The sequence below is a fragment of the Pyxicephalus adspersus genome, chromosome 2 (assembly GCF_032062135.1).
Source record: "Pyxicephalus adspersus chromosome 2, UCB_Pads_2.0, whole genome shotgun sequence".
Classification (NCBI taxonomy): Eukaryota; Metazoa; Chordata; class Amphibia; order Anura; family Pyxicephalidae; genus Pyxicephalus; species Pyxicephalus adspersus.
In genome coordinates this window covers 106,680,683-106,695,758 of record NC_092859.1, presented here as the reverse complement: position 1 = coordinate 106,695,758, position 15,076 = coordinate 106,680,683, and the positions used below count along the sequence as shown (strand labels likewise).

The following is a 15,076-nucleotide window of genomic DNA, read 5'->3' as shown; positions in this document are numbered from 1 at the left end:
TCTAAGGTCAATTTTTGGGGGTAAGCCAATAACCTTACTGCATGTTTTTGGGATGCGGGAGAAAACCGTAGTACCCGGAGGAAACCCAGGCAGACAAGGGGAGAACCTGCAAACTCAATGCAGATAGTGTCCTGGCCTAGATTCGTACCTGGGACCCACCGCAGCAAAGGCTGGAGTGCTGTCCATATACAATATACAATATATATACATATACAATGAAGTTATTTACTAAATATATTGACAACCATCTCACAAAAATTTTTTTTTTAATGATATTAATATTTATTAAATAATATTTACTTTCATCTTCCAAATTATAAGGGAAGAATTTTCCCAGTTACAGATTCCATCTATATATGATTGGATAATTGATGTGAATATTCACATATGTGTATAGATGATTTTCTCCATTGTAGCAAGGTCAAGGTCACTCAACATCTGTTATGTTTTTTTGGGTAGCTCCTACATTGTTCAGTCCCCTGTCAGGTTGCTCAAGGTTTCTTCATTTTTGGCTAGGGATTTTCAATATCTCTATCCTACTAAGTTCCATGTCATGTGTCATTTACTCCAATTGGTAATAACCATTACTGGTTCTCCAAAAGCAAACATAAAAAATTGTAGGGCCCCCGCTGGGAGGGGGCGCACCAGCCAGAGCCGAGGACCATGTCCCCGTACGGAAGGCAGGCTCAGGGAAATGGGCAGGTTGTCTCTGGACACAACCCACCCACTCTCCCACAGGTCTGAGCAGGTAGACGGGTTCTGGCATCATGACATGTGTCTTCCCCTTTGAGTTGTACACGGCTCCCCACGCATGCGTGGTCTGGAGTCCGTGAAGTTAGTGGTCAATTAAAAAGATGGCAACCACTGCTCTAAATTTCCCTCCAGAATAAGTCCAAACAAGTGTTACTAGAGTTATTTGTGTTCTGATTTGGTATTCTAATATATTCACTCAATCTCAGGTCAAACATAATCAAAGATGTATAGGATCGCAGAAAAAAAGCACATTTATAGTGCATGAATATTTTAATCCTTTAATCTCATTTGGATAATCTATTTATGATACTGTGAATGCAGTTAAAATAGAATACCTTTTTTTATTTTTTAAATTTTGCACATTGCTCAAAACACTGTATGTGTTTCATCTGAAATGTGAAACCTGTCAGGAATACTGCATGTTTCTGGGTTGTTTCATCTTTTGACAGTGTGGCTTCTGATATCATAACATTACATGACAAGACTTTTTATATACATATACATCACAAGCTAATGGAATAGGTGTTATTTTTACAGTAGCAGAAACAGCATTTTTGTTCTTTCTTTTATCCAGCTGGTAACCAAATAGGGCTTGGGTCCATTATCTATAATATGCATAGTTCTAAAGGTAAATGGGCATTTTTTTACAGTTCTTTTGCCGTAATGGGCAGTAATGGGAGCCTTGACCAAAAGAGCATCCACGTAGAAGGAAAGCTTAGGTCTAAAGCAGAATTTGTGTTTGCGTGTTGTGTTTTGGTATTCTGGACAGCTGTTTTAGTGTGACAACTCAAAATAGCATAGCATATTATGGACAACACAAAATATGTTATGTATGTATAAGTATATAGAAATACAGGATGCTGTGTTTTTTATAACACAAGGATCTGTTTTTTTCCTTCTTTGTGCATTTTTATATTCCTGAATTCTATAATGACTGGATTGTATATCTGTAAATTTTGTAAACCCTTTGTGAATGAGTGGTTTATAGGATTAAATTGTTATAGCCAATGAATGTAGTTATTTTATTCCCATTAAAGCATTCAGAAATGCCTTCTGCTAGGTTATTGCCATTTGCAAAGCATCAGGGGCCACTTAAGACACCATTAGCAATTTGCATTTTTTAATGCAGGGAATGGGATGTTTGCCTTTGCTTTAAGTTTGTTCCTTGCATATAGTTTTATAGGCAAAGCTCAGGCCAGTATTAAACATTTTCTTTCTGCTCCACACAGCCAAAGTTAACATAACGTTTCATTAAACATTAAAACATTTGTTCAGATATTTGGTTGCTAATATTTGGCAATTATTTTTAAACATTAAAAAAAAGTTAGTCAGCCCTTCTGTATCTGTATATGTAATTTTTAAATAGAGTTGTTTTTTTATATCTGATAGACCAACCTATCAAGGGTTGAAAACTTCTATTGGGTTCAATGTTAGGGCCAGGACATGAATTCCATTAAGCAGCATGTCTGTAGGAAGCCAAAGAATTATCTAAACCATAAGTGCCCACTTATAGCTCAAACATCGGTAATGGATAGACTAACAGAAAAGTTGGCCAAGGTTTTTATTTGAGCACTTGAATTTAGGCTTAGAATTAGATGTTCCTTGTGTGTACATTTACTATTTTTTGATACTTATTAGAAGAAAATGTTCCTATTGCAGCAGCATTTGGCAGATTATTTCTGTTAGACATGCATTACATTATATATATAACACATTAGCTTCCTAGCCTTTTTACCATGTTAATTAAAAAATATAGCTGTAGCAAAATAATTAGCAGCAAAACTATATTGGCAGCTTGTATCAGTAGCACGCTGAGATAACAAACAAGTGGTATAGTCATTGCAGTGGGAACTGTGACTGTGTAATCACCGCTGAGTAATTTCAATTAAATTAAATGCAGTTTAAGTAATTTGATCTAGAAAATGAGTTTCTGCCATAGACCACACACTGGTCTAATGAAGAGAACTTCTATAATAGGACATACAAATGGTGCCAGAAATAAAACAAATATATACAGTTTTATCAAATATTTTACCATTCATAAACATCAGCTTTTAAAGCTTCTGAGCAGCCAAAATAACACCCAAGTATACATTTCTATGTACTATAATGGGACAACTACAATGGGACAACAAAGTCATACTAGTCCTCAGGGTTCATGCTTGCTGGTCTTGTTTAAGAAACAGCCCCAAGATTTTTTTTTTCTGCTATTGGTCCACATTTACTTGCAATTGGACGCAAAGGGAATGCGTGCTAAATATATATATATATATATATATATATATATATATATATACATTTATTTAGCATGCATATAGATATATAGAAAAATTTATATTATAGGCACTTACATCATATTTTTGAATAATCAAATTGATTATTTGTTTTAAGTAGCACTTTTTGACCATACTTTCATTTTCCCTTTCTAGCTAATTATGTATCTAATATTATGTTTATGAACACATTATGGAACCCCAGTATAAAGGCACAGACAAGTGTAATAAAAGCTGTACATGTTTCTTTAACTCCTAAAACCACAGCCAGTGTGAAAAAAGCCTAAAAGTGACAAGAATGTAATTTAAAATGACCTTTTACATACATATTTTTGGTTTTATAGTATTGTATTAATGGCAGGTTTAATGTATTGTCAACAAAGACGGGTCTTACATAGCAGATGGCAAGGATGAGGAGTCCTGCCTATGTTCTACTCAAGTCCCAGAGTTAAGGCAGCAGCTAGGATCTTCTCAGTTAATCAGCTGATATGTGAATGTGTTCTGTGCACATTACCAGTCTAATGCCCTTTCTCTCTATAGGGATATAATGTATTACAGTGATCAATCACACGGAATTTCCCAACTACAGTAGTTAATAAGAAATGTTAGCTTGGTACCACTTGGTACATTTACTGGTAGTAGGCACAGTTTTTTGGTACAAGACCTTTGTACCAGCACTGTTTGTCATGTGCAGTGTACGCTTGTGGCATGTATAAGTTATCATGAAACTAATGTTAGGATGGTGCCATGCGATTGCACATGTGCCAAGATGGCACTGAATGTTGATCTGTATCACTTGGGCTGGGCAAAGCCAGATATTTATCATTGTGTTGTGTATTTTTGCACATTTACAAATGTTCTACAGGCCACTGTTTATGGCTATCTATTTATGGCTTTATTTGCAAAGACAGCAGTGTATGGAAACTCTTACGCTATATTTTTATCTGTACAAATACAATTTACTGTTTGCCTAAAACACATGTTACATACATTTTTTATACTGTGCCTCACAGTCTTTCAGCAAATGTTTGATGTCCATTAAAGATAATTCTTCTTTGTTGCAAACCTCCATTAATAATGGAAAATAGTCCAGGGAGCTTAGAAATATGAACATTATCTCATCCACCGGTACTGGCTTCTGTGCAATATTGTACATTTATGTTGCCAAATGCATATTACCTTTTGCTTTGTATATAAGGATCTTAAACTAAGCTAAGAAAACATACAGATTTTACTGTTTTAGTATGCTAAAGTCTTTAAAAAGCATTTCTTCTTAAAATGTAATATTCTTCAGTATCAAATATAAGCTTGTTTATGCAGTTTCACTCAATAAGGTTATATTACTTTTAGGTTTGTATAGTTTTACTTTTAGGTGGATTTACTGTCCCAATGAGAGCCTTATGAAACTGCAACCAGCAAGTTATAATTTAAGGATTTATTCTATTGGACGTATTCAGTAGGGCAATGCCAAAAGGAATGGGGGTTTAAAAGTGCAATAATCTATAGAAACCAATTAGATTTAACATTTATGCAGAGGGTCATTGAAGATATGATTGCTGCTTAGCTGATAGGGTTACTACATTTTGTAAATTGCATTGTATTGAGTATCATAGAAGACTGTATGACTTTTCAGATTTCAAGGTTTAAGCTGATAAAGACATTAGATGATCCTTACACAATGTTTATGTCTGTGTACACATTATGACCCTCTGCTATCACCCCAGGAAATGTGCTTTCTAAAATTATGGTTGATGCTCAGGGTGTTTTCTCAGGGCAAAAATATCTCAGTTGATATTGAACTTACATAGCAAACCTTAACGAGTTTACATCACTAGGGTTTTCTGTAGGCAATGTATATCCACAGTAACACCTTCATTTATGCCAACATAGATCACAAGCCTTGCTAGATACAAAGCAGAATTTGACACGCATTAGCACAAACACCTGTCTACGAAGTGTAGAGTGCCAGCCAGGACCATGGCTATACCAAGGACAACAGCTGCATTTGTTCTTTCATCTGAAAAGAAAAGGCTCCGATAATCAGTACAAAGAAACAATAATATAAACATACAGATTAACACTGATCCTGACTTATTTTTCAAGCAACATAGAAGTGAATGAGAATGTTAAAACTGAAACTTTCTGGCCCTTTGCAGATGTCCTGCATTGTCTTGCTGGGTCTGATTACTGGCAGTGCTTAAAGTGTTTTATTGTATAATGTCAGAATTGCTCTTCTTTTCTTTGTTCACTTTTCTTTGAAAGTATTATCAGAGTTTACGTTATGTGCCACATTTACATAATGCTTGAATACCAATTACTTTATGATTTGATCCTATATGTTTGTGTACAAATATCAAAAGGTTAAACTCCATAATATTAGTGGCGAGGCTGGATTGATAACATGAGGTTGGCACAGATAATTCAGGAAACAGATGTTCTTCATAAAGTTGCAATACAAGAACTATAAAAAACAATACGAGAGGATTAAAGCACAATATAGAATGTAAATAAAGACGTACATCCATCAACTGCCTTTAAAAAACAAATAGAAATAGTTTTCCATTATGCTTGTTTTGCCATGATACATGAGGAATGCAGGTGTTGAATTTAGGGGAAACCAGGAGGTACTAACACCAACATCTTGGTAATAAAACAAAAATGAATAATAAAATAGCGTCATTTTGCATCATTTTTGGTCTGCCTTGATTTTTATTCATGCAGATGTTTTGGCCACATCAACTTCATGTATTCTTTAATGTATATCTAAAGCCAAACATGTTACTGTGTTTTATGTTTTAATGGAACAAGTACAGAAAAGAAAAGTACAGAAAATAAATGAAAAGTTGTGAGGGGTTAGACCAAGGGCATCCAACTCCTGTCCTCAAACAATACAATACCTTACTAAATTTAAGCTGTAGAGAAATACTAAAAATGTGCACGAATCCTGGCTCTCAAGGACTTGAGTTGGATAGCCCTGGGCTTGAACTTCTGTCAGACATTCATTGTTGTCTGTGTGCCCTTGTAAGGGAAATTTGCTCGCTCTATTTGTCCTTATCACTAGTGTCACTGTAACTTCAAGTGAGGATAAATCCAAAAATTTGAGCTGCCACCTGAATTGTACTAATATCTTCCATGGGGACATTTGTTCCCATGATCAATGTATAATATTGTAAAAAAAAATCATATTACCTGTTGAAAAAATAAGTAAACATAAAATCATATTCAAGAGATTTTCCCTTACTTCCTGTCCTGCAGACCTAACAGAAAGTAAAAAAATGATCTCTGGTAAGTTAGAGAAATCTACTGTGACTGTTGTATACATCTGTAACTGCAACTGCACTGGTGTTACACTGTAACTGAAAAAAGTGCATACATTAAAAGAGTTTCCTACTATTCCTGTTATTGTGAAAACTCAAAATCTTACATTTTCATTCTAAGTGATTTTATGGTCACCAGGTCACATAGAGAGAGCCATTCTCCCCAGTGGTAACATGGGCTGCAATACCAACCCAGCAGAAGTTTTAACCAGTCAATCAAAAAATTTAACTTCAACTATTTTTTGTGTTCATAGTGGTTACATTTTTAAGCCAAGGCAGCCCTTACATTACATAGAAACTAAAGTTAGCTAAAAAATGTATGTTTATATATATTCAATCATAATGTAATAAATATTGTTTCATAAACATCAGTGGGAAAATGTGCACTTTGACCAAGGGGGCAGTTTTTCAACTTTGCTCAAAGTGGATTTAAGCCTAATTTATTACGGTTTCAAGCTGAGTTTTGTTCAGAGAGTTATGTATAATGCCATGGATATTATAAACCTTATGTTGAGTAACACTGTCCTAAAGCAATGTATATTATAAAACATACCACAGCTGATGTCATTGGCTAGAGGTTTGTGTGTCCTAAAATGGATCGGACACTGCACAAGTCTTTTACTGGAAGACGTCATCCTCCTTGCTCAAGTATAAATCATGGAGTAGAACTCAAACTGCAACAGACGTCAAAAGCCCTAAATGATTTAGTCTTTCAAATAAATAGTAAAGTTAATAATGACATTTTTAATTTGTTTGAATATGCTGACATTTCAATTTCTACTTTTTTAGATACACTGGCCGGCACCTAAAGAAAGAGTTGAATTTTGCAGACTTGCTGGAAAAGATTCAAATGTGAGTTTTCTTTTTTTTCTTTCTTTTATTTGCTCCCAAAATTTAATCATGTAATAAGTCTATGGTAATCATGATATGGAAGCGATGAAATTTAAGTTAAATTACTATCATCAATGTAGTGTGGTGCTGTCATGTGCTTCATCCAATACGCCAGCCTGTTTGCACAAAAGTCATTGGAATGAATAAAGTCAATTTATATTCAAATACTAGAGAAGTAATAATAAGTTTGCCTGTATTTGCTGGATAGTGAAACAAGCTATTATTCATTGACAACTATTAATGTAGTACCATGGCTAGGCTATAGATACCAAAAGGTTTACATATTTTTATAAGCAATATATATATTTTAAAACCATCACTGTCTCATGTAGCTGTGGGCACACTAAAATAATTCATTCTTTAATAAATAAAATAATTTCTATTTCTGTCTGTGTTGCTGTTGGACACTTTTCCTTACTTCTGTATTGGTATGCAATTCAGGAAGAAGCACTTTAAACATAAACATCCAACCATGGAACCACAAATTGGTTCAAGACATGTCAAGGAAGTCCAGGAAGGCAATATATTTCCTCTTAATTCATATTATACACCAAACATATCTTTAAATATCTTTAAAACCACTAAGCTGAAAAACTTCAATGCTTTATCCAAGGAATAAAAATAACAAATTTGATGGGTAAAAAGGAAGATGATTTGTAAACTCTGGTAAACTTAAAAAAACTTTCAAGCAGTGCTATTAAGTCTCTACATAAACATGAAAAATCAGTGTGGATAGCATGAAACGTTATTTTTTCGGCTTTAAGACTTCTATAGTTGGTAACTTCAGCTCTAAGGCAACACTTCTTCAGAGTTGAACATATCAGAGAAGAGCAGAGACATGACCCTGTCAAAGTTTGTGTAGTCATGGTATTGTTTGCATCTTCAGTTCTACTAACATTTTGTCAGTTTGTCTTGGTCTGTTAGAAAGGCTGAGTGCCAGTGATGTTGGGGAAAAGAGACAAGAGTTCTTTGGAGTTAAAGAAAAAAATCAGTCAACACTCAAACCAATAAACCCAAATGTCTCACTGAAATAAATAACACTTTTCCACATTGCATGCAATGAAGGACTCGGTCAAGAGAACACTGATGTTGGCTAGAACAAAAAAAAAAAAAACACAAGAGAAACTAAACAGAAAGTCAACAGAAAAGATTAATTAAACATTGCATATGAACTTACAAAATATAGATTGGAGGTGCCAAAATATATTAGGTCATGAAATTCTGGATTTGGCTTAGTGACTAAATAGGAACTAAGATGCTGTGCAATTTAATATAAATAATCAAAATATTGAACCCATTCCAGTGGTTTGGAAAACTCATTTACTTGTTATGCACCAGTGCCATTGCAGGTGTTAAGTACCGGGTTTTCTGTTTACAGAATGACAGGCTTATGTACATAAAATCAAACAGAGGGTGCTAAATATAGTTATAACTATTAACATAATCAACAGTTTTAAGTGTTATTAAGCGCAGCGCAGAAGTACATTGCCTGGTAACTACCTACATCATATTAACTCAACTACCTACGTTAAATTGTAAACTGATGGGCAGCTTGTGGTTACTGCACATTCTGGCACACTGGGCCTGATTTATTAATGCTCTCCAGGGCTGGGGAGAATACACTTTTATCAGTGAAACTGGGTGATTCAGCAAACCTGGAATGGGTTTTTTAAAAGTCATTTGCTATTTGCTGGATCACTGATAAAGTGATTGCTTCTCTGATAAAAGTGTATCCTCTCCAGCCAAGGAGAACTTTAATAAATCAGACCCATTGCATTGACGTACTGAATACGTTTTACGTGGTTCACAAGCTAAACCTTACATATCTCTAGCCTAGATAATAAAAACAACTTTCCTTATTAGTTATCACTATGTACACAGTGGAATGTATCCAATCATATAGAAATAATGACACTTTTGTAATAAATAGTATTCATTTAGATATCACTGAGGTGTAACCTACTTGTAGTAAGCTTTCTTACGAAATTGGGCTTGGGAGAGAAAATCAATATTGACAAAAGATAACACATTTGTATTGTATATCGTGTATTAAATATTATTTAAATAGTAGTATTAGAAAAAAATATTACTGCTTACACAGTTTTATCAAGACTGGATTTCTGTACATTTGTGCTAGTCTGTACCGGTATATTCGGTGTTTACTTTGTTGCATCAACAACTTTTTGTAATGTCATGTTTTATGAAAGTATAAAGTTTTATATGAATGAATATGCGTTATATGTGACCAATGCGCACTAATATTACATTTGTCATGTATGTGTTTGTGTGCCTGTAATTATGATGCACGGTACAGTGATTTTGTTTGAAGGTGGTATTTTTAACGTTCATACCTTTTGCAGACAGACAGAGCAAAACAAACTCCAGAATAAAATAATTTATGACATGTTTATAAAGCAGTGAATGTGATTGCTGCCTTTTAAATATGTCATTGTGAATCACCAATAAAAAGGATTCAGCAAACATTCGCAGGTGGTTAATCATTCCTTTTTAATTCAAACCACATGCACCAAGATTCACATGCAATAAGTATTTGGTGATTGCCACATTTGCTGCTTTTTAAATATGTCTGTTTGCATGGCATTATTAATATAGTATTATAGTTCACCAACTGGAATTATTATATTGTATTGCATGCTTGTGAAGGTTACATTATCCTTTCCTATCAGATCAGGTACATGTCCTTACCAAAAAACAACCAATACAATTCATGCATCCATTTAACAATCCACATCTGTTTGTATTAAAACCATAAAATAATAGGGCTATATTTCCTATGACTATACCTATTTGGTGGAACTTTTTGTTACACACTTCCCTGTACCTGTATAAGGGTATAAAACATTAATTAATAATTCCTGCAAACAATTAATAAAAGTCAATTTTTTTATGTGTAATATTGTTTGGTACATGGATGGTTTATAAGGACCATTCTAAACTGCTGTGTATGAGATCTTTATACCTCTTTTTAACCTAAACTATGTAAAATAGCCTTTGCAAAGGGAAAATTTGCTGATATATATATATTTTTTTATTAATAGCTATTAGCAATTATATTATTATGTTTGTGTGACATTATACTGCGTTTCATACTTATGGCATATGTGCTATATTTTAGGAGGAATGTGCAAATTTCATTAAAGTCCTTCATCACTACAACAAGACCCATTTATATACATGTGGAACTGGGGCCTTTCACCCTCTGTGTGGGTATGTCGAGCTTGGAAGTCAGAAAGAGGTATGCTTATACAAATGTTAACTTGCCATAACCTTAAGATTCATCATCTATCACCTTTTTATGATAGGTTGCATAAATACATCTATTTCTAACAATTTGGCAGATGATGAATCACATGACAGGTAGTAAAGAAAATTTGTTCACACCTTTCAGATGTGTAAATCGTACCCTCTTAGAAAAACTAATACTTCTTTAAAAGTTCTGAAGAAGAAAAAATGTAAAAATAAAAAAGATTAATGGGGTGCTGACATTTTTAAACCATGCTTTCACCTCTTTATTCACTTGGGTTCCCTTCTCAGTCTCATGACCTGCTTATGGAAAAAAAGAATAGTACTCCTCCAGCGAATGGAAAAATAGTCTAGAAGTTTTACCAGTATACCAAACATACAATACAGACAATGACTTTAGCTAAATACTCAAGAACATTAATACCAGGTGCTACAGCAGCAGCTCACTGAGTGCTGACAGTACTAATTCTCCACATTAATAAAAGACAAGGTACTCAGAAAACACCCTAGAATAAAAATTTGAGATGTATGCTGCTAATTTGTTTATGGCTGGCCATAGTTCACCATAAGGTAGAATACTACTGACCATGACCCCATCTTCATCCTCTGGAGTACTCTGCCCTCTTTACTGCTGATATACTACTTACCAGTACATTAGCCACAACATAGTAGGATAGTGAGAATACAACAGAAACCGTCTACCCCTTTATTTGGACAGATTTTTGTGTAATTGGGATGGGGCCGGTTTTTAATGCAATAATGTTGATTGTAGATGTTTGGGGTTATTTAGCAACGTAAAGCAAAGTGCAGTTGCACATAACAAACATTTAGACTTAAAGGGGCAAATGGCATTGTTTATGAGTTTATTAAAAAAAGGCATAAAGAGGGGTTTTAGAACATTTTACTGACACAAAGGTCCAACCTGCTGATTATTGATTGGAGTTTTGCCATATAATCTCAATCCAGCCCACCTATTGGCCCAGCTTTTATGCGCCTCCATCTAAATTTAAGGAAATTTACGGCAACACGTTGTCAAAATTTCACACAGAAATGTTTTTTTGTAAATGTTTTGCTGACCATCTGAGGTCTTAGCTTCATAATGTTACACAGGACTCTATCAAACTATGTGATGTGAACCACTTTTTCTAGCTTTTCTAATGTTTTAGGTTTGGAAAACAACTTCAGATGTCACATTGTGACGGTGTTGGGAATCGGGTTTCATTACTTCCCAGTATTAGGGCAGCACACCTTGATACCACGATAAGAGCCTTCCACCTCCGCATGCTAGAATATTTCTGCACAGATGTAATTTGTAATTCACCCTGAATTACTTGCTTGTACTATCACTGTCAATTCATTTTCATGTCAAACAACTTCCAAATAATATGAGCACTATACAAACTATAAAACTTGCACAAAGTACATATTTAACAATACGTTTAGTTTTTACTAGAAAGTATATGAATCTGGATTTGTATATGTATCGATTTCTGTTTAGTTCTTTTCTTTTTTTGTTATTTTTCAGTTACTATCACCTTTTACAAATCATTCTAATACGATGATCTAATTTTTAAGTAATTTTCTTGCAGGAAATAGTATTCAAGCTTGACACACAAAACCTAGAGACAGGAAGATTAAAGTGTCCCTTTGATCCTCACCCACCTTTTGCTTCCATAATGACAGGTAAGATACACGGAGGCCAGAAACCTTGAAACATTTATTCTGTTCACAAACCTAAAGACAACAGTTGCATTCACTTGTGTGTGTAGTTCTCAGTAATGACTAGATAATGAATGTGCCTCTGATAGAAAGATATGAAAGAGATGATGGATGGTAGTGTCATGGGTAACATGTATTTTCTTAAAAAGCGGAGTTTAAGCTTGTTTTACACAGCAGCATCTTGTTCTTGTGTAAACAACACGCAGGTGTTGAATGTAGGGATTGTTTTCTTTATAATCAATTATTATTATCTTGCAAAATTTCAGGTTCAGTAAAAAAGCTGGGAAGTTTCAGGTTCAGTAATAACTTATGCATAGTCTTTTATACAACATAAAACCATATGGATAGCAACCAGGGCGAGAATATCTATCATTGACACGATCTTGATAAAAAAGGACATAATTGGCTATTGTGTGTTTCACTCTACACTGAGGGTCTACACATGGTTGCAATGTTCTCAGGCCCAAAGCATTCTTGTACCCAAAGTAGTGACAAAACTTTTTTTTAACATTCTTTTAAATTTATTTTCCAACGGGGAGAGGTATTTCTTTATTTGTCCTGGTGACTATTGAAACTAAGGCTATGTACACATGTGAAATGGCTCTCACCCGATAATCGGCTCAGGGTTGATATCAGACGAGAATCTGGCGTGTGTACATCGCTCTCCGTCAATCGTCCAACAGCGTTCCTGGCAGATCCACAGACGTTGGATGATGAACGATCTTAATAGAAGTGAAGAGGGAGCGAGCGCAGGGGGGTGCCGCTCCTTTGTTCTCCCACTCCCCTCTCCATAGAGCAGAACGGCACTGTGTGTACAGCACTCGTTTATGCATCGAACAGTCGTTAGTCATTGGAAAGGATTGTGAAAGATCTTTTCAAACGACAAATATTGTATGTGTGTACATAGCCTAAGACAGAAAGTGATCAGAAATCCAAAATGTCAGCAGTGCATGAAGAAATGGTAAATATTCTAATAGGGACAAATGTTTCAGTGACCTGTGGCCAAAATTTAAATTGAATTCAATCCTAGAAGATTTCATGTCATTGCTCTCAAGGATAGGAAGTGAAATCTCCCCAGAAGCACACACATGCAGCAAGCTGTAGACTTGGGTTTAGATGCTTCTTTACTCTATACAAAAAAGTTTTGCCTATGTATTACACACTTAAGACAAAAAGAAACATCCACTACCCATATCCACTGGTTAGGATCCTTTTTAACAAACTAAACCTAACTCTTTTGTAGATCACCAAACTGTTTCAGCATCCTTGCTTTTTGTACTGTTGACTTGTGTAAATATGAGCATACATCATATATGTCCCTATAGCTCTGTAATCTAGGAAATTGGTCTGTTTAAAACATCAGCCCTAAAACTGGACTGTAGACAGAAGTGCTAGTCTATAAAAAGTTACATGCCCCAAACCACAGGTAGAAACTGATGATTACATGTGCTAATGACAGGGAGTACTGCCATCTCACTTCAGTAAATCTGTATAATTCAGCTAAAATAATGAGTGAATAGGTAATAAAGTGGTGAACAGCAAAGTGGAAGTGGTTGATTCAATCTGAGTCAGAGTCACCAGTAGAGTGAAGAAAAGATATGACAGATGACAAGAAATACTTTGAGAGGCAGTGACAGCACAGGCTGGATGTATTAGGTTTGGGCTTGCACGTAAAGGTCATGGTGGGGTTGAAAGAACCTTGATTACACCCGTTCTTCCATGATAGTCCATTTGCACCAGTCTTGGAGAGCTTTATAATATTAGCCCCTTTGTGTTAGCATTTGGGCTCTAAATTCACATTTCTTTTTAGTGTACAGGCTTTTTTTTTTTCTCCACACTCACATTCAGTCCAAGCTGTCCAGCAAACGTGATAGTAATAGGGGCTGTGACCAAAAAATAACACAGCCAGGGATGCTTTCAACAGTCGTTTTTACATATGGTTTAAATCTTCTTCCTTAAAAACAAATACGCTGTTTCTAAATTGCTTAAGCACTTCTGGCAGTGTTAACGTTTGTCCTAACTTGTACACAAAAGCATTGTAGAAAAAGTGTTTCTACACACCATCCTTTGATCCAATTTATACTCAGCTGGATTTTCATTGGAGTTCCAGATTAGCATCAGTATTCGGCTCAAGTAGTTTACGGCTAAATTGGCAGCTGAATTGTACATCTCATAGTTTTTTGTACTGTCCTCACACTAACCATGTTGCAATTAGCAAGTGTTTGCTTCAAGGGCTTCTGCACATATATAGAGAAGCCAGTGTTAACATTTACTCATAGCAGGAAAGTTCATTTCTGCAGCCTTAGTAACAACATGACAAGCCATCAAATACTTCTAAATTACAAGCACTGGGGTTAAACAGCGGGTCTATAAATTGCAGCTCAGCTGAAATACCGTCTACAAAAGATATGAGATATTGAAATCAATATTAGTAGATACACAATGTATGCTTATAACATAAGGTTTGCAATTTTTCATAACCTGCAATATGTTATAACACTCCCGTAAAGCTTTCATTTAAAATATGAAATAATCAAGAAAAAAAGAAATGATTCATCATCCTCTGCCAAGAAAAGTAGACTGAAAAGCCAAGAAAATAAAAAATTGGTTAGTGGGGATGGTGTCCAGGTTTTTGGTATGGAAGTTTTCAATACAAGGAATATCTCATTTTATGTTCAGCTTTGCAATAGATTTATAGTATTGGTCACTGCTTTATTATTAAGAAAAAGTGTATTGATGACGTCATTTGGTACATAACTTAAGAAGACGTGAAGGTCATTTCCACCAATCAGATATTTCATTTCTGTGTGTTTTCTGGATGTTATGCCATGTATGTTTGGATTTCTCACTCCTACCAGT

The 15,076-nt window shown here is 34.9% G+C and overlaps 1 protein-coding gene across 1 annotated transcript in view; it reads left to right on the top strand.

Annotated features, from left to right (window-relative positions):
• Positions 1-15,076, top strand: part of SEMA3D (semaphorin 3D) — a gene marked incomplete in the record, with an annotated part of 86,774 nt that overhangs the window by 29,012 nt on the left and 42,686 nt on the right. Inside the window, 3 exon segments of the mRNA XM_072401745.1 lie at positions 7,133-7,195; positions 10,371-10,490; positions 12,088-12,181. Coding sequence (XP_072257846.1) covers positions 7,133-7,195; positions 10,371-10,490; positions 12,088-12,181 — 277 coding nt within the window.